The sequence below is a fragment of the Petaurus breviceps genome, unplaced genomic scaffold (genome assembly GCF_028583685.1).
Source record: "Petaurus breviceps papuanus isolate PSGF00001 unplaced genomic scaffold, PetGlider_PUasm1.0 91023, whole genome shotgun sequence".
Classification (NCBI taxonomy): Eukaryota; Metazoa; Chordata; class Mammalia; order Diprotodontia; family Petauridae; genus Petaurus; species Petaurus breviceps.
The window spans coordinates 3,262,215-3,281,636 of NW_027187398.1; the positions used below are offsets into that span (position 1 = coordinate 3,262,215).

Consider the following 19,422-nt stretch of genomic DNA (forward strand, 5'->3'; position numbering starts at 1 on the left):
CCAAGTTCATCCTTAACATAACTGTCAAAATAACTCCTTTAGGCACATAATTGATTTTGTTATTGCCCACACATAACTCCAGTGACTCCGTATTGACTCTCTGCTCAGGTTCTAAAGCTCTCCACATGTGGTCCCATGTCCAGCTTCATTATTTATTTCTTGCCTTCCTAATATTCTATACACTAACCAAACAGCAGGCACTCAAGCCAGGTTCAGATTTCAGCAACACTAATGTACCTTTGCACATGCAAACAGTTGTTTCCTACACTGGTTTGGGTCTCAGTAACACTAGTGCACCTTCCAACATAAAGTGAGTTGCCAAGATTGCAATTCATAAGAATCTACCATGTTTCCCCGATAATAAGACCTATCCCAAAAATAAGCCCTCCCCTTACTGTGTAAGATTCCTCTAAAATAAGCCCTCCCCCGAAAATAAGCCCTATTGAGATTGCTACTGTAGTGAAGGTGATCCCCTGCACTACACGCTACATTATGGTACCCTCTGTATGCACCTTCCCCCCCCGTGAAATGCACGCCACACTCCGAGCTGCATCCAATCAGAGCTGCAGCAGTGAGTGCGTCATCCTGTTCTTTATTGAATTCATTATTGAATAAAGGTACATTTTTTTGTTCACATTTACCTGTTTATTAAAATTGTTGTCAATGTTCATTAAAATAAGCCCTCCCCTAAAAATAAGCCCTCTGGTGTTTTTCTGTCCAAAAAAATTAATAAGACAGTATCTTATTATCGGGAAACACGGTAGTTCACATATGTTATATTTGAGCCAAAATGAAACATTCCCCCCCATTCTCAATCTGCCACTGCCTATCCCATGTTCAATGCATTCTCCAAAACTAGAAGGAACTAGCCTTATTTCCATCTAGTAAAGTCCTTCTTTCATCTAACATTCAAATCAAAAGGACCTTTCTTCATGAATCTCCAAATCCCCATGAGCTTTCACTCATCAGATGTCTTACAATTTTGTTACATATCATGTTTATATCTATTCCATTCCCTGTTCTGTTACATCATTCTCATCCTTGCTTAAAAGTAACGTCTGTATCACAGACATATTTGAAACCCCAATGTCTACTATGATATAGCACAGATAAGAAGCCCCAACTGGAAGTTTGTGGAACTGAATTTTTCAGTAGGTACTTCAAAGGAAAGGCAAGGAAGAAAGAATGAGTGAAATTCCATCCATTTAAAATCTTGAAAACAAGAAAAAATGAAGATGTAAACAAGAGAGGAACAAAATCTATACAAATAAATCACAATTAGTTTCTTGTTGATAAAGAAGAAAGGGAAAATATGGTCAGGATAAATGAACCCCTACCTATACTGTCTGTCCCCTTTAACATTTTCAGCCCAATCAGAAATGGGCTTTATTCTTAAAAAGATGAAAAATTATTTTTGTATAAATTAATTTCTATTTATTTCTGATTCAGATACAGATTTAGAACAAGAAGCAGCAAAGCTTATTTTAATTTTTTAAATTCCCCATAAAGATAAAAAGAAGGAGTTTCTGTCCCTGGTGGCTTGTGAACTGAGACAGGTGGCTGAATTCCAACACCCAGATGCCAGCAAAAACCTAAAGATTACAGCAGATCTTATAATAATTGAGAAATCCAATGAGCAACTACAGTAACTTCTTACACTCCAGAAATAAACAAAAAAATAAGCAAGAAGCCCAAAAGCAACAAAAATGGGCTGCCAGCAAAACCACACTTAAGCTCTGGAAAACAAGCCAATATCTCTGCAGAGCACCAGAGCCTTTAATGTTTTGAATACAAAAGCAGAAAGAGCAGGGAACTCCCTTATGAAAGCTCCAGGTGGGTCAGAAATGCATAGCATAGACCAGGGGTAGAGAACCTAGGGCCTCAATGCTACCTTTGACATAGACCATAAATGTGATGAACAGCAATGACCAGTACAGACTACCTGTATACACAGGAGTGATCAAATTAGGACATCGCAAGTCTAGAAGTTCTAAAGTTGCCTATCATGCTGTCCTGAAATTCCAGAGAGGGTTGTCAATATCCTTACAAGTTCAAAGATTAGAGAGCAGAAGGGAGGGAGGAAAAATCTAACTGCAAGAGGTAGAGGTACACACAAAAACCCAGATCAAGCAAGAAGTAATCACCATACTCAAGTGTATCAAGAAGAAAAGCCTGCTATAGCACAAAGCCCCAGTTCTGGAAATAATTTATGTCCATAAGTATCAACACAAAATATTAGCTTGTGTGTATAGAATTTTCATCTCTGAAAGGGGACAGAAAAACATATATAGTATATTGTGGTGAAAGAACAATTGACAAAATATTCACAGGAATTAGAAAATGACGTCAGGTGTTAGGAGGGAGTAGGTAAACTATTTTCCTGACATCCCTGACAAAGCAGAGACTTTGAAAGCAAACTACTTAAGGAAGACCTGCCCTGGTCACAAATAAATAAGTCTCACTGCATACCTTACAAATTTGAAGAGGCCCCTCCTGAGCATGCTGAGGACATTGAGGTTTGAGCAAAAAGATCAATCAGGTCAACATGTGACATTTTAAATGTATGTCTGTATGTATATGTACCAAGAATGATACCAAAGGCTTCCTGCTTCCCTCTTCTCAAATCTTCTGATTTAGAAGCAAGAGCAAAATTAGCAAACTGAAATGTATTTTAGGGGTGTCAAAAAATGGAGACCTTGAGACTCACAACTCTGAGAGGCTAGAAAATAGTGGTCAGGTTCAGTGTCCATATCTTCAGCAAGGTATAAGTTCAACTAAGTAATGCTGGTATTCAGGGAGAGAGGAAAATCATCCCATGGAAAGTAGCTGAAAGATGGGATAATTAAAAAAATAGCTATAAAGAGTGGTCAGTAATCATCACAATCATATACTGTATATTAGGGAATTATTAAGACAAAATTAAGGAAGATTTAAGGAGTCGACCAAACAGAATCTAAGACATTTCACCAATTGCAGAGAGACTGCCTGTGTTAGTTAATAACTCAGATGACAATGATTCAGATGAGAAAAAAATGAGTAAGGGTTCCAATCAAAGGGTCAGAGAAGGATCTGAGTCTCTGATATCTCAAGGAATATGTCTGTACAAATGAAAAAAAGAAATAATTCCAAGGACAGTCCCTTTGTTGTTTAATGTTACAGATGAAGTAACAGTTGAGAAACAAATGACCCCTATACCACCTAGACACAGTGATAGTCAGGTCAAGTCAGACACAAGAAGTCCATCCTCTAGAGTCTATTGAGTAGGGGGGTGATGTTCTCACACCTGTACTTGAAGATAACCTCTGACTGAATGGAGGATGAACTGGAACAAGGAAAGCTTTGACAGAGTTGGTGATCTAGTAAAGGGGCTAGAAGAATCAAGAAAGGAGGACAGTGTAAGATTCAACTGATTCAGATTCAAGATAGAGGAAAGAGTGATTAGTGAAGGAGAGATGACCTAGGAGAGAACTGAGAGGTCAAGGTATTAAAGGTCATGGTATATAAGAAGAGTAGTGTTTTGTAAGGGAAAGCAGAGAGAGGGGTGAAAAACATCTGGTCAAATAAGGGGATTTTAGAATTCTTAAACATAGAGGTCATACATTTGTGAGTGATGGCAAGATCAAGAGTAAGACCATCTTTGTGTGTGTCTGAAGTGGGGTGGAGAAGTAGGTCATGAGAAGTTAGTAGGCTGAGGAACTGAGAGGTTAGGATGTTTGAAGGAGAGTCAATATGTATACTGAAGTCTCTCAGAAAGAAGGTAATAGTTGCAGGAGAAAGAAAAATTGTGAGCTAGATCTCAAACTCATTAAAGTAGGAAAGGAAGTCACCTGGGGGCTTATATGCAACAACTATCAGGATTTTGATTGCCAAGAAGAATAGCATGAACTTCAGAGGAGGAGGGGTTACTGAATGATTTAGGTGGGGAGAGAACACAGAAGTGGCAGTGGGGAACAAGAAGCATTCCAACTCCCCAGTGAAATGAAGGGAACAAGTGAAAGCATAGTCAGTACTGGAAAGGGTGACCAGAGAGACTGTGTCATCAGGGGAGAAAAAGGTTTCAGTAATAACAAAAACATAAAAGGAGTGGGAGAAGAAAAAATTTAGGATGAAGGGAAATATGTTGTCTATGAAAGAGGCATTATACAGGGCATAGTGGAAGGGCTGGGGGTATTTTGTTGAAACTTTGGTGGGGAAGGAGGTAAAGAAAATAAAGAATTGGGTAACGGGGGGGGGGTGAGGAGTAAAGTCTGAGGATGATCAACAGGGGTTTAGAATCACTAGGAGGTGAAAAATATGATCAGGTATAATAATGCTCATCATTGAGTAGAGGGTGCCACTCTTCCCAAAGGAGGGTTATAGATCAGGCTGGAGGCAAATGTAGCATGAGATGGGAGGGACAAGGTCAGATGGTCAGATGAGAAACCTTGCTTCACTACTCCTCTTCCCTTTGAAGGATGAAGATTAGGAAGGAAAGGGGCACAGCAGACAATGGAGGTCAAACCTGAACAGCAGGAGAAAGAAGTCCCATTCCCAACCAATCTTCCTCTTCCTCTTCCGTCAAAGGGCAAGTGCAGCAAGAGATGGAAAGTCTGGGGTCAAAGGGTAAGCTGCTCCTCTTTACACCTGAGGTTATCCCCAGATTAGGAGACACAAGCTGCCTTTTGTTGACAGAGATGGCAATCTTTATTTTGGTGCAAGTCCTTTGGGACAAATGGAAAATGCCCAGCCTGGTCCCCTTCTGTCAGGGAATTCACTGCACCAGCAAAAGACGGAAGGCACAAGGCACAGAGGCAGAGGAATTCTTGGTCCCTCTTTTAGAGAGAGCAAAAAAAAAGTTTCTCCTATCAAGTTGCTCATAGGCAACATACAAACAACATAAACAACACATATATAGAATAAAGTGGAAATAATCAACTCAGGAAAGGTACAAGAATCAAGGGGGACAGAAAAAAGGCTTCCCATAGATGATGAGGTTCTAGTTGGGACTTGAAGGAAGCAAGGAAAGCCAGGAGGGAACTGAGGAGGAAGAGCATTCCAAACTTGGAGCAGATAGTAAAAATATCTGGAGTCAAGAAATGGGAGTGTCTTATCCAAGGAACAACAAGGAGGTCTATGTCATTGAATCACAAGTCTGGTGTGGGTGGGGGGAGGGGGAAATTTAATGTATAAGAACACTACAAAGGTGAATGGTAGAGGCAAGGATATAAAGGGCTTTAAAAGTTGGAGAATTTATAACTAATCCTGGAAGGGAAAAGGAGCTATTGAAATTTACTAAATAAATGGGAGAATAAGGTGGGGAAGAGGGAGACCAACATGGTCAGACCTGCTCTTTAGAAAGATCACTTTCACAGCTGAGTGCAGGAAAACCTAGAGTGGGTAGACACTTAAGGCAGGGACACAAACCAGCAGATTCTTGCAACACTCCAGGCGTGACATGATGACAGCGCCATGTGTGGCATGTCATAGGAAAGAGAGGGAGAATGACAGAGCTATACAAAGGTAAAATTGATAGGCCTTGACAATATATTGAAAATGGGCTATAGGAGAGAGTGAAGAGTTGAGGATGACAGCTAGGCTATGAACCTATAAGAAGAGAAAGATGTTAATACCCTCAATAACAATACATAATTTAAGAAGAGGGGAAGGTTTTGGGGTGGAAAGATATTGATTTTGATTGAAAGATAATATCAGTTTTGAACATGCTGAGTTTGAGATGTCTACAGGTTATCCAGTCCAACATGTTCTAACGTGGAAATATGAGACTGGAGGTGAACAGAAAGTGCAGAGCTGGATAAGGAAATCTGAAAATCATCAGCACAGGGATGATAACTAAATCCATGGGAGGCAATGAGATTAACAACTGAAGTAGTTTAGAGGGAGAAGAAATACATCCCTGGACAGAGTCCTGTCTGACATAGAAGGTTATCAGATGTGATCAAGATGAATATCAAGCAAAAGAAACTAAAAAGGAGTGGGAAGATAGGTAGAAAGAGATCCAGTAGAAAGTAGTGTCATGAAAACCTAGAGGGAAGAGATTATCAAGGGGAAGACAGAGACCAACTGGCAGAGTTAAAGGCTACAGAGAGGTCAAGGTGGATGAAGACTGAGAAAAGACCTGCAGATTTGGCATTTAAGAGATGACTTTAAAGAGAGAAGTTTGAATGATGAGTTCAGAAGTCAGACTGCAAAGATTTAAGAAGAGAGAGGAAAGTAAGTGGGAGGCACCTACTGTAGATAGTCTTCTCAAGGAGCATGATAACAAAACAGAGGAGAGATACTAATGTAAAATCAGCAGGATTTGGCAAATGATTTGATGGGGGAAAGGTTTAAGAGGAGAGAAGGAAAAACAAAGAAGAGCCAATATCTCCTGACTCCATGTTCAGTCTTTTTCCCATTATTCCAAATTTCTCACATGGTTTCAAAATGAAGAAAGGCCTGATAAACAATAGGGGCAATGAGACTGAAAATGAAGAAACAGTCTTTAGAAACATTAGAAAGAAAGAATTAATAAGACTAGATAAGCAATTCCAAGTATAAGATAAATGTAAAAAAAAAAGGAAACATAATTCTGAGTTCTTGAACTTGGATTACTAGAGGGAATTTGTAAGGACTTTAGCAGAGAGAGTTACTTCTTGTTTCCTATTTAAGAACAATGCACAATGTATTATATAAGATGAAATTTCTCTGGTGTAGAAAGACAAATCTAAGATTTAAAGATCTAAGTTTCACCTTGAACTCCCATATGATCAAGAATATGATCAAATTGGAACATGAAACTAAGCATTTCCTAATGTACCTATGCTTTCACATACAGCATTAAACACTTAACAGAGGGAGTGCAGATCGTGCCAAGAAAAAATATCAGGGGTAATAATGAATACTAAAGATTTTAAAGAGTCTACTTTGATAATTTAAAAAATAAATTTGCCCTTAATAGACAATCTCTACACTCTACTGGCTATAATAGCTAAGGTATCATTAGATTTTTGTATAAAAGAAATTCCATCAAATCAAACCTACTTGGAGCCAAGTGAAAAGAGCTATGAAAATATACCTATCCTTCTGATAATACAGTAGTCTATTCTGTCTTTTAACTAGAAAACATAACCAAGATGCAAAATTAAAGTATACTAACACAGCAGGTGACCTCTTACATCTGATGAAAAGACAGGAACTAGAAAGAAGTCTACTTCTGAAAGGAAAAATAAAAATAAATATATATCAATAGAGTACAGAATTTTTTAAAAAGCATAGACTTTAAGGATATTGAATACCTCTAATGATCTAAAGATTATGAATCTAAATAAAATCTAAAGAGTATGAATCTCAAATTGCTTTATGCTGATAAGACGTTACTAAGGCATGGGTCTGTGAAAGTCTGAGTATGAGCAAGATATATGTTCCATAATGAAAGTCAAAGGTCAAAAAATATTTTAAATGTATGTGCACTAATAAGAAGTTATTTTTATTTGGTGCCACCTAGCAACAAAGTATTTGTGCCTTGTACCATCTTACAAAGCCAATAAAATTAAAACTTATGGGGCGGCCAGGTAGCACAGCGAGTAAGAGCACTGGCTCCGGTGTTGAGAAGACCTGGAGATCGAATCCCAGGCTCAGACACTTAGCACCCACCCAGAAACACCTGGCCGTGTAACCTTGAGCAAGTTACTTAACCCCAATTGCTTAGGCGCAGCCAGGTGGCTCAGCGAGTAAGAGCACCGGCTCCAGTGTCAGGATGACCTGGATCAAATCTGGGCTCAGATACTCAGCACCACACCCAGAAATAACTGGCCGTGTAACATTGAGCAAGTTACTTAACCCCGATTGCTTTAAAAAAAATAAATAAAAAATAAAACTTATTCTCTTGGAACTGAATTGCACTTCAGATATCTAACACACCTCAAAGGAAAGCTTTCAATAAATTACCACAGATCAGAGATCTAGGGGGAAGCATCCATTTAAAAGAATCACATCACTTCAACTTTCTAATAATTCCTATACAAGCTTGATAGCTGTCTATCACAAGTCTAAGTCACAGTCCCTGTAATGCTAGGGAAAGAAGCTTTATTATTTAAGGGCAAGTTTTATGTGCCCAAATCTAGAGACAATGGTGACATATCAATAGCACATGGGCAAATTAGTCTTAGGGAAGCAACTAGGTGGGTCCAATTATTTAAAATGAAATCATTTTCTCCTGTAGGGAATTTTCGAAGGAGTTCACACTGGATTGAATAAGAAAGAACTCCACAGGTTTGAGCACCAACTGGCCAAACAAACACAAGAGACCTTTAAAGTTATTTAAAAGGTATGAGCTAAAGTTATATTGCTCCCAGTCTCCCCCACACTAGTGTTGCTGTACAGAAACTAACCAGGTCAGGGGGGAGGAGGGGAATTAATTGTGATCCAACAGCTGGAGAACCTGGTCTAAGGATAACCACAGTGGACCTGACATATTTGTGTGGCTCTGAGTTAGGTCTCAAGCCCTGTACAGAGCATCTTTCTTCCTGTTGCTTCACAGTTTGCAAAGTTTCTCACACACACACACACGCTTCAGTTTGCTCTTTTCAGAAACATATTGTGTCTGTCTTCACTCAAGCATGTCCACAGAAAACAGATTTACAGGAGCTGGTCAGCTATTCAATCCCACTCTCCATTTGCAAAAAAAAATCTAAATATTTCTGTCAAGAAAGAAAGGAAAAACTATCTTCCATGCTACAGGTGACAGCATTCAGACTCACACCATAAAGGGCATTCCTGAAAAACATATGCAAAGCAGCTGGAAAAAGAGAAAAGTCTAATGCCTGTGATGAAGATGGTATAGTATAAAGAGCACAGGGTCTGGAGTCAGAGGACCTGGATCTTGTGAAATTCACAGCCTCACTGGGCCCAGTTCCTCGCTGTAAAATTGGAAAGGGAAGTGGGTGCAACTAGATGGTCTCTAAGTTTCCTTCTAAATCTGTGACCCTGTGAGTGTGATATATAATCAGAATCAATAAGTGAATCTATTACTTATTTGGCCAATAACAATAAGTTGCCTTATTTTCTCATGGGGTCTGAGGGAGGTCTGAGAGAGGGGAAGATTGGAAGGATTCATCTTTTAAAAAGGCTTGAAAAGTCTTGATTGTAGAATGCTAAAAATGGACTTCAATGACCTAAAAATGGGAAGCTTTTTTCTCAATAACCCACAAGACAAACTCAAAAATGCCTCAGTTAAGTATTTCTGATCAGTCTTAAAAGTGTTTTCATTTCAAGCTGGAATATGTTTTACGTTTCTTCTGTTTTCTTTTCTGTGGGCTGTTTTAAACTGCTGTTTTCTTCCATATATTTTTGCTTTCTATTACATGCTGTCATGCCGATTCACATTTTAGTCCCTATTATTAGAAGGGTTTGATTGTATCCTTCACAAATCAAAAGGATGGCAGTTATAAGAAAATAATGAAATGAGCACGAATTTGGCTAGTCTATATACAAATTCACTTTCTTTTTCCTTCCTTTTTTTTCCCCCCAGCAGAAAGAACTCATTTGATAAATGCTAGGCTAAAAAGGCTATTTGATATGAAAGACCCTTTGGATACTCTAGTGGGTTGGCTAAAGTTTTCCCAAAGGATGTTCTTTCTTTCACATCAAGAACACCCAGAAATTTTCAAAGACGCAAAGGGATGTTGTCATGTAGCTAGTAGACTCATGGAAACCACAGACAAAAGAAATGAAAAAGCATCACTACTTTGGAAATATAATGCTTCCTTCAAAAGTTATATCAGCTGAAAGAAACAGATGATAAAAACAAATAATGCAATTGGTACTAGAGAAAACAAAGTGCACTTGAGAACATAGAGGCATCAAGTATCACATCATTTAATCAGCAATTCTTATGAGGGGCCAATTCTGCCTGATTTCTTCAGTTCTTCTTTCGTTTGAGAAAGAGAAGAAAAAAAGGCAGCCTCAACAGAGTCCAGCAGAGAAACCTGAGCATCTCTCCCACATGATCACCTCTCACAGGGGCAGTAGAGATACTCACTTTGGCAGCACTAATGACTGTGGCAGTGTAAGACTGAATGTTGTCTCCACAGGCTCCACCACGGGACTGATGGCACCGGATCAGCTAGAAGAACACAGCAAGCAAATTACCACTATTAAAACCTACAACTTCACAGCCTATTAACATGGGGCCTACTTACCATACATACATGTTAATTTGTGTTCAGGTGTGGGGAGACAATTTTTCAGACAAAAAATTTTAAAAGTCCTGCTGAGACACTTCAGCTTTTTAAAAATCATCTCCTGGGTACCACCCAGACAGCTGCATTCTCAACTCTGGTTTTCAATTACAAGATGAGTATTCCCTAAGAATTCATAAACTTTGAAATGGTAGGATTTGGGGTCTGGCAGCTTCACCACAAATAAATTTAAATAAATATAATCAAAGGCTTTAGCCGTGTCTTTGTAACATTAAATATTTGACATTCTAGGAATTTGGATAAAGCTAGTTTTCTTTTTCTTTTAACTACCCCAAGTAAGTTTTTTTTGAATGGCAAAGAATTTTCCATACGCCCATTTCCAATTGTGCTTTGGTACTAAATGAGAACAAGAAAGGGACAGAGATAAAGATAGATACCTGCAACATGCTTTACTCTGCTTATTCATGCCATATATATATATATATTTAACTCTCTTAGTGATTTTCTAAGTCAGTACAAAGTACTTCTTGCTTTGAATGAGTAGGTAATTAAAAATGTCAAAGGGTTCTCTTGATGCAAATAACTCAAATTGTTATTTTACAGGGAGGAAGAAGCGAACAAAAACAAACCAACTCCCCCAACAGGGTAAAAAAGATAACAAAAAAAAACCAAAAAATAAACCCTTGGATAAATTTAATTAACATATGAAAATGGCCTTTGCCCCAAATCATCTAATAAGAACTGAACTTATTATTACATGTATTTGATTATATTATGAATCCTTCATTATTTTGTCCTGAAAAGAAAATTTATCCAGGAAACACAAAGGAAAGACTGGAAGGCTTTGAATCACAGGACCTGGGTATGCATCCTAGGAGGACCTTGCGTAACTTCTGGCAAGTTGCTTGCCTTCTCAGTTTCTTATTCTGTAAATAATGGGGGTGGATGAAAAGCTCTAAGCTTTCTTCCAGCTCTAAACTTATGATCCTGAAAGCCAATGAAAGCATTAAATAACAGTGAACCTGTAGGGTGTCAGTCCTGATCATGGACATCAAACAAAAAACATGGTCTACCATGTGACAATTATTATGAAAAGGAATTGTGTTGTTGTTTTTTTTAAAGCAATGACAGTTCTGAATAAAATGCAAAATCTGGCATAAATATCTTTTTATCATTGAACAGAATTTAACATGTTACACCAAGCTTTAACAAAGGGCCTATTTTGAAATTGTTCAATAGGAACAGCTGCTTACTAGAACCAGAGAGTGACTGGTGAAAAATTGCCACACAAAAAGGTTAACCTGAAAGTTTGGTATAGAGAAGTTTAAAAGAAATCACTGGGCTGGTGGGGTGAGAAATATGAGAGCAACTATATCTCTTTGCTGCCTCCTGCTGGCCACCCAGGGAGAAACATGACTTTGGAAATGTTAAACTCTTTTCTGCCCCACCCCCCACTCCCTCTCCTTTCAGGAACTTAGAAAACAAAAATAAAAAAATTAAATGCTTGGGGTTAAATTTTTTTTTTTTAAGGACAAAGTTCCTTTCTCTCAAGATAACCCAAGCTGAAGTTTCCGACTGTGACTTTATAAAAAGCACATCTAGGGTGGTGTGACAGGCCATCAAATTTAAACAAGCCAATCCCCATGTTGTTCAGAAAGTCAATCAAGATCAAGGAGCTGCTTTGGAAAAGTGTTGAAATTCTCAGATTACCTTCACTGGCATTAGTTTAAAGACAACTACCAAATTTTTAAAAAAATGTTACCTAGGATTACAAAGGAAAACAATTACACTGAAATAAAGATGTGACATTTTTTCTAAAATAAATGAATAAAGAAAAAAAATAAAAAGAAAAAATAAAGAAAAAATTAAAAAATAATAATTTGCATAAATGAAATACAAGATTGATATTTTGCAAAGATTTTCAGCCCTTTCAATGTTTGGATCAGTTTGGCTGATTTTTTTTTCTATTGTAATTCTCTTTTTTGCCTCTGAAAAATATTATTTGATATATGGGAAGGCTCTCTGGGAGGGATACTGGGGAAAAATTTTGGTAATTTAAAAAAATATATCAATAAAAGTTTATTTGAAAATGCAAAATCAAATAAAGATAGTTACACTAGCACCGAACACAGGAGCTGACCCATTTCAGCTGCTTAATAACTTCTCACTGATTGATTGACGGGCAATTTGGTTCAAACTGGAAACCCCCCAGTCAAAATGGCATTCACAAGTAATTGCTCAGAAACAACTGTAAGAAAGAATAGGACTGGCTATTGTGAATCCATTGAATTCCAGGGCCATCTATCTCAGCAGGTTGAAAATAGCTTCTTCTGGAAAGCAGAACCAGTATCAGAGTAGCAACTTCTTTTTCAGCTGATCATGCTGCAATGTCAGCAATGTAAATAAAGTAGGGGTCTGTGGTCTCCCCCAGAATGAGCTCTCACAAAAAAAAACCCAAGGTGTATAGTGAGGAATGATTATGTCTACAATGGTGAATCCACATTTTGACTGTGTCCACAAGCCCTTCCCTGTACACACAGAATTTAATTATCTGCACAACACCTCAAAATGTATATGCAAAATTTGGCATATATAAGGATGCATTTATAATTGCCAAAAGACAATGTATAGCCTTCTATTTATATATCTCTAGCCCTCAACAGAAATGTATTACAGATGTGAACATCAGAAGATATCATTATGTCACTATATAGCATTGCAAGCCATTTGTCAATAAAGTCAGAAAAGAATAATTCAGAAAGGAGTATCTTCAGGAAAAGTAAACTGGGAAATGGCCAAGAACATTCTAACTAGGGCACCGGGTCAAATACCAAAAGCTTATGTGCCATAGATGAAACTTTGGATATATCACTGAATGTAGTTAGAAAAAAACTTACACAGTCATCTGCTTTTAAAAAAAAAACTTGATGCATTTTGAGAGGCTCAGGGTTTACTAGCTTTGTGGGTTTACCAAATAATTATTTTCCTTACCACATCCTTATTTTGTCAAAAGCTCTTTACTTCTGCTTGTGCCTAACTTATAGTAACCATTCCAATTTAGCAAAAATGAAATTGGATTGCTGGTCATTTTTGAGATATGGAACAATTGGCTGTAAGCTAAATTTATTAGTATTCAAATTCCTAGATGCCATGGAAAATGATCATTTTTCAGTGAAGAATTTTCTTTTACTACTGGGAAGATGCCAAGCAGGGAAGAATAACAATAAACACACAGTTTCTGTAAGAAAGAAACTTTGTCCAGCATCCAAACTCCTTGACAGGGAGACAAGAGACATGAGATCCACTCCCAGAAACTACATCCTAGAAATAGCCAGAACCTTAGCTAGTTTAGATGAAGTACTATGATTTTAGCTATCTAAATATTTAAGACTTGACCCCTTGTTTGAATATGACTTTGACAAGAGATTAAAGTACTGAATTTGGAGAAAGATTCAAGTACTGACTGACACAACTGCCTCAGTTTCCCCAATTTACTGATAGAGACAATAGGGGTGAACTGTCATCCTCAAATCTTATAAAAGTATAAATGCTAAAAGCATATTTAAATGCTGATATCTTTCTTATGTTTTTGAGTGACTGGGAGAAGAGCACTCTAGATGATCTTTTATTACTATCAAAGCTTTAACATCCCATCACCTACTCTCAATTCCAACTCTCTACTAAGAAATATATAATTAAATTTCTTTATCTAATTCAAAACCCTACAAGATTACAAGTAGAAACAGAATTAGGGAGAAAGGACTCTGCAATGGAATGATTATCGCTCAAAACTGAAAAGACCATAGTAGTGTACTGCTTTGACTGAGTATAAAAAATACTACTTGGCTCTTGTAGGAAAGGAAATTGCCAAAGCATATATTGTCTTACCTTGTTTTCTGCATATGCGAGCCAACGGCTTCCTAGGGCAATGGGATTCATGTTTGGCCCTGGACAAGGATAGCAGCCTGAAAAATTTCAAATGGCAACATTAAGAAATCTCTTAGTCGCTATTTAGTAGGAATTTTATGTATTAGTACCAGGAAAAGAGACCCCAAAAACTCTAAACAAAAAAATTTTTAAATGACAAAAAACAAATGCTTACATTTTTTAAGTGGAAGATAAAATTACACTGACACAAGCCATCATTTTAAGAGTTGAGTGTGAATGTTCATTTTTCCTCCTGCTGGACCTTTCTTCCTGATTCTGGCTCTGCATTGTGAGCAGAGGAACATTCTGCAGCTTTTTTGCATTATCTCATAAAATTTAGGTGGAAGTGTAAATTACTTTTTAGCAGAAATTGGGCAACCTATATATCTTCTTGTCCATGCCTTCCATAGTGAAATGCAACAGTTTCTGGAAAATACTGGGAAGTAATATGGATCTTCAGGTCCCAAATATGCATAATGGGAAGAGGATCAGAGAAAAAAGGACAGAAAGAAATCCAGAATGTTAGTGGAAAGAAGATCATGCAATACTGATTCTATAATCCATAAATTCCTCATATCTCCCATAACAGAAGTTATTCTATAGGGGAAAAGAAGAAAAAAAAGAAGAGTGTGCTGAAACTACTGTAGAATGACTGTGGGACAGAAGCAAAGAGGAAACCAAGGCATAAACACAGAAAGAAGGTTCACAAAGTAGTCCTTAATAGAGGGATGATGGAGAATCCTTCATCTAAGCCTGTGCATTTACACTTAGCATTCAATTTCATCTCTTGTGCTTCCTGTCTTGACTATTAATAGCAACACTAAGTCTAGGTCTTTTTGTTTGTTTCCCTACAATCAGCAAGAATTAATTTAATATTCTTGGCAGCACAGAACTAAGAGGCCTAGAAAAACCTACATACCCTTATCCAGTTCCACCATGAAACAACATTAGATCAGTGAGCAAGGATTTAGAAACAGAGAGACTGAAAACTCCCAGCTTTACTACTAACTTCCCTTGTTGGTCTAGACAATGCTCTTCTTTTTCTGTGCCTTGATGTCCTCATCTATAAAGTGACTGAAGTAGTATGGAGAAGCACATAGGACAACATAAAATATTCACAAAGAATAAAAACAAACAGCCCCTGTAAATGTTGACTTATTGATTGTGTAGGAAGTTTCTCAAGAGCACAGGTTGGTCCCTTAAACAACTGTCTCCAAAGTGCACAAATGATGATAAGGATAAATATTTGTGGCTCAGTTTGGAGGCTGATTTCTTTAGTTTTTTTTCATACCAACACACAATCAAGAAAAACTAATTATTGATAAGGACTCATTTTTAAATGGCAACTGAAAGCAAAGACACATAAAAAGAAGGACAGAGCGAAGAGAGGGAAGGAAAGAGATAAAGACAAAGAAGAAAGAAAGCCAAGGAAGAGCATGGAAATGCTATAGTAGGCATTGCAGACAATATATATCTCACAGTACCCTACTGAGCAGGATTTTCCAATCTCTTATTGATCCTGAGGGGAAGTGCCTAATCAATGTCTATCTTCCTTACTAGTTGACTACAGAGCAAATAAGTCAATCATTAAGCAAACTTCCAACCCATCATTAGTAGAAGACTAGAGGGATTCTCTAATAATAGGTCACAGCAATGGGGTTTTCATTTTTTTTCCTCCAAAGAAACAAGTATCTTTATCATTGGTAGCAAAAACTGAAGTTATGACTCAAAGGAATAAAAAGCAGGTATTAATTCTGTGTCAATGACATAAAGTAAGGAGATACTGATGTTCAAGAAACACTGGTTGCAGTGCTGCTGGAATTTGGGAATAAAAATCTAATGAGTCTGCAGAATACAGTCTGAAATTCTGATTATGAAAGACACAGGAAACATAAATCTATCACAAGATAATAAAAAAAGTGAGGTTGGGAGGGCAGAAATCAGTTAAAGGTTTTATTTTCTATCATAAGCCTACGTATTTTTGCACAAGCAAACCCTGAAGATACATGCCAGTCAAATCATGGTTTTCTTTTTAATCAAGTATAACTTTTCATGAAATGAAAATATTTTTGTAGCAGGAAATACAATTACTCATTCTAGAACAAAAGGAACATACCAATATCCAAACTATACATGTTTAAATTTTCCCTATAATAGAACCACAGCTGTTGGAAGGAATAAATGTTTGTGGGAGGGAGTGTAGGGACATCAAAGTCAGGGACATCAAATTCAGTCCCAAATTAAGAGACATGTTAAAAATACTGTCATCTTCCTGGGCTTTGCATGATATGAAGGTAGCAGGAGGCTATTAAGAAGGAGAAAAATACATTACTCTTTTAGTTTGTAAATATAATAGGTTCTTCTATTTCAAAGTCCCTCGGTTATGAGTTAAACCATCTTCCTCCCCCAAGAAATCTGAATCAGTTTAACTTTATTAGGTGACGTTATTTAGACATTTTTTTACCTTGCTAATGAATAACTGGTTTTAGCCATTTGCAAAGCAGGGCCAAAGAAATATTTGCAGGGGTCCAGAAGTGAATTATTCATCTGAAACACACTACACACACTTCCCATAAGCCTACCAGATTATTATTCTATCGGAAAACCAAAAGAACTGTGGAAACTCCTCTTCCCATAGGCTTAATGAAAATGAGAAAACTGTTCAGGTGAAGTACTTTAACTTCCTCAGTTGTACAAGAGAGATGAAAGGTAGTGGGGCAGAGTGAATAGGGGACTGGAAAACCTGGGTTCAAAATCCTGCATGTTACATACTAGTAAGCAAGTCATGCCAGATTTCAGCAACTCAAGCAACTCTCTAAAATAAGGTACAGATGAACTGCTGATCTCCACTGTTGGGGGCAATTTCCACAGTGGGGGATCCCTTGCAGCTAGCTATCTTCTTTTTTTACCTTCTTTTTTCTTTCTCAAGTCATCTACTCCCATCTCCTCCTCCCATCTCTTTCTTAACTGAAGATATTTTCTCTTAATTAAATGAGAAAATTGAGGTCATTCAATATGAATTCCTTCTTTCCCCTTTCTTTTTCTATTACGCATTAACATCATCCCTCATTCTGTTCTCCTTTCCCATAGTCTGTGACACTGTGACACTGAGGCAAGCCTTTCTCCTTGTGAAGTCCAACCCCTATAAATGTACACTTGAACCTATCTTCTCCAGCAAATTAAATTGCATTCTCTCATCCTCTCCCGTTCTAATCTTCAGCCTTTAATTATGCCCAAATTTCCTTCAACCTTCAAAAACCTTTACAACAAGCCTACATTCCCCTAAAGCTATATGGTTTTATCTCTTCTCCCTTCCTCTGGAAAAGTCCACAAAAAAAGTTGTCTATACTTACTAAAATTCATTTCCTCACAATCACCCCAAGACCTTTGCAATTTGGCAACTGTCCTCACTCAAATCAAACTGTTCTCTCCAGTGTCACCAATTATCTCTTAACTACCATATGTGATGGTAACAGAAGTATGAAGAGACTTATACGACATGATGAAAAGGGAAGTAAGCAGAGCCAAGAAAACAATGTCCACAATGAACAGAACACTGGAAATAGAAAGATCACCACAAAAATTAGATATTTGTTGAAAATTACAAAGAACAAGCTTAGTGCCAAAGAAGAGATACAAAAAGACATCTCTAGGCAGTTCATTCTAGAAGTAGGGGGTCTACAAGAAGTAAAACTTCATATTTTCTCATGGCTTTTTCCCCTCATATACTGATTCATTTTGATGGTTTTTCTCTTCTTCCTCTTTTTCTTTTCAAAAGAATTATTTGTTATGTAAAATTGATCTCTGGAAGATGGATAAAGGGGGAAATTGAAACAAGACAAAAAAAATTTTTGAAATAAAAATAATCGATTTTCATTTTTTTCATACTTTCATGCTTTATTTCATACTTTCCTAATCCTAATCAAACCTTTCTAAGTTAACTCCAGTTATCAAATTACAGATGCTAAATAACTATACAGCACCATAACCAAATGCTAGTTGCAGAGACTACTGAGATGCAGAGGGTTTGCTCCAAAAGGCCCACAGAATGGTGGTATTTTAATAATTCTATCCGTATTGTAGAATTTTAATTTTCCTTCAACAATCAGTTTTCTATAGAATCACCTTAGAGACTCTCTAACTCAGGGGTGGAGAACCTGTGGCCTTGAGGCAACACATAGCCCTCTCGGTCCTTGAGTTCAGTCTTTTGACTGAGTACAAGTTTTACAGAACAAATACTTTTATTAAGGGGATTTGTTCTGTGAAGTGTGGATTCAGTCAAAGGGCTGCACTTGAGGACCTAGAGGTCCACATGGTTCCCCATCCCTGCTCTAACCCAATCCCCTAACTAGAGAAATGGAGAAACAGAACTACAGAGGTCATGTGATTTGACCAAGGTCCAACAGGTAGTAAGTGGCAGAGATGGTATTAAAATCCAAATTCTTTGTCTAAAAAGTGAATATATTTTCTAATATACCATGCTAAATTTCTTTTCATCTACAATTCTTATAGTAATAGGCCTAAGAATGGTTCTACAATCCTACTACCAAGTCAAGTGTTTAAGCTTTGTGATAGCAATTTTCCTCATTGAATTTGCTTCAGTCACTTCAAAATCTGTGCATGTGTTACAGATCAGTAAGGTTGCCAGACACACTTCCAGATAAAATTAGCATTAATGTTTATAGTAATAGACATGATACTCATAGAAAAGCAAATATAAAGTATCTAACTTGGGATAACTAGTCTTTTATTATATGTTAGCCACACTATGGATAACTTGTATTTTAAATTTTAATTAATAGTAAAGTAATTTAAATTACTTATAAATGCACACAATATATTTTGTATGCATCACTCAAGCAAGTAACAAACATTTTCTTACTTGAATGAACACCTCTTTGCTCCTCAAGCCTCCCATACCATTCCCTCCCCAAAACATCTTGGCTAAGCATAAGCAGTCCAGCAGGAAATTATATTTGATGCCAATTAGAAGCTGGTGGAATTTATTAGTTAGGGAAGTGACATGGTCAGATCTGCAGTTTAAGGAAAAGGAAACTAAACTCATACTTTACCAAAAAATAAAAGAGACTATAAGAAACCAAATTTCTCTTCTCCCTATCTCAACACCTAAAAATCCCTTGACACTATCCCCCATTCCTTTCTTTACGGGTGAAGTCTCCAATGAAGTGATTAACTTTCTACTTGCCACACTTTCTACATGCAACCTTAATTCTAGCCCCAAGGAAGAAGGAGAGAAGAGGAATAAAGGAAGAAAAAAGAGAATAATTAAAGAAAAAAGGAAAGAAAGGAAAAAAGA

The 19,422-nt window shown here is 37.2% G+C and overlaps 1 protein-coding gene across 15 annotated transcripts in view; it reads right to left on the bottom strand.

Moving 5' to 3' along the window:
- Positions 1 to 19,422, bottom strand: part of BCAS3 (BCAS3 microtubule associated cell migration factor) — a 795,613-nt gene that overhangs the window by 595,019 nt on the left and 181,172 nt on the right. For all 15 annotated transcript variants that reach the window (XM_069077894.1, XM_069077893.1, XM_069077887.1 and 12 more), the window contains 2 exons: positions 14,067 to 14,143; positions 10,019 to 10,102 (listed from right to left, as the gene is read on the bottom strand). In XM_069077894.1, the coding sequence (XP_068933995.1) occupies positions 10,019 to 10,102; positions 14,067 to 14,143 (161 nt within the window). The remainder of the gene's footprint in view (positions 1 to 10,018; positions 10,103 to 14,066; positions 14,144 to 19,422) is intronic.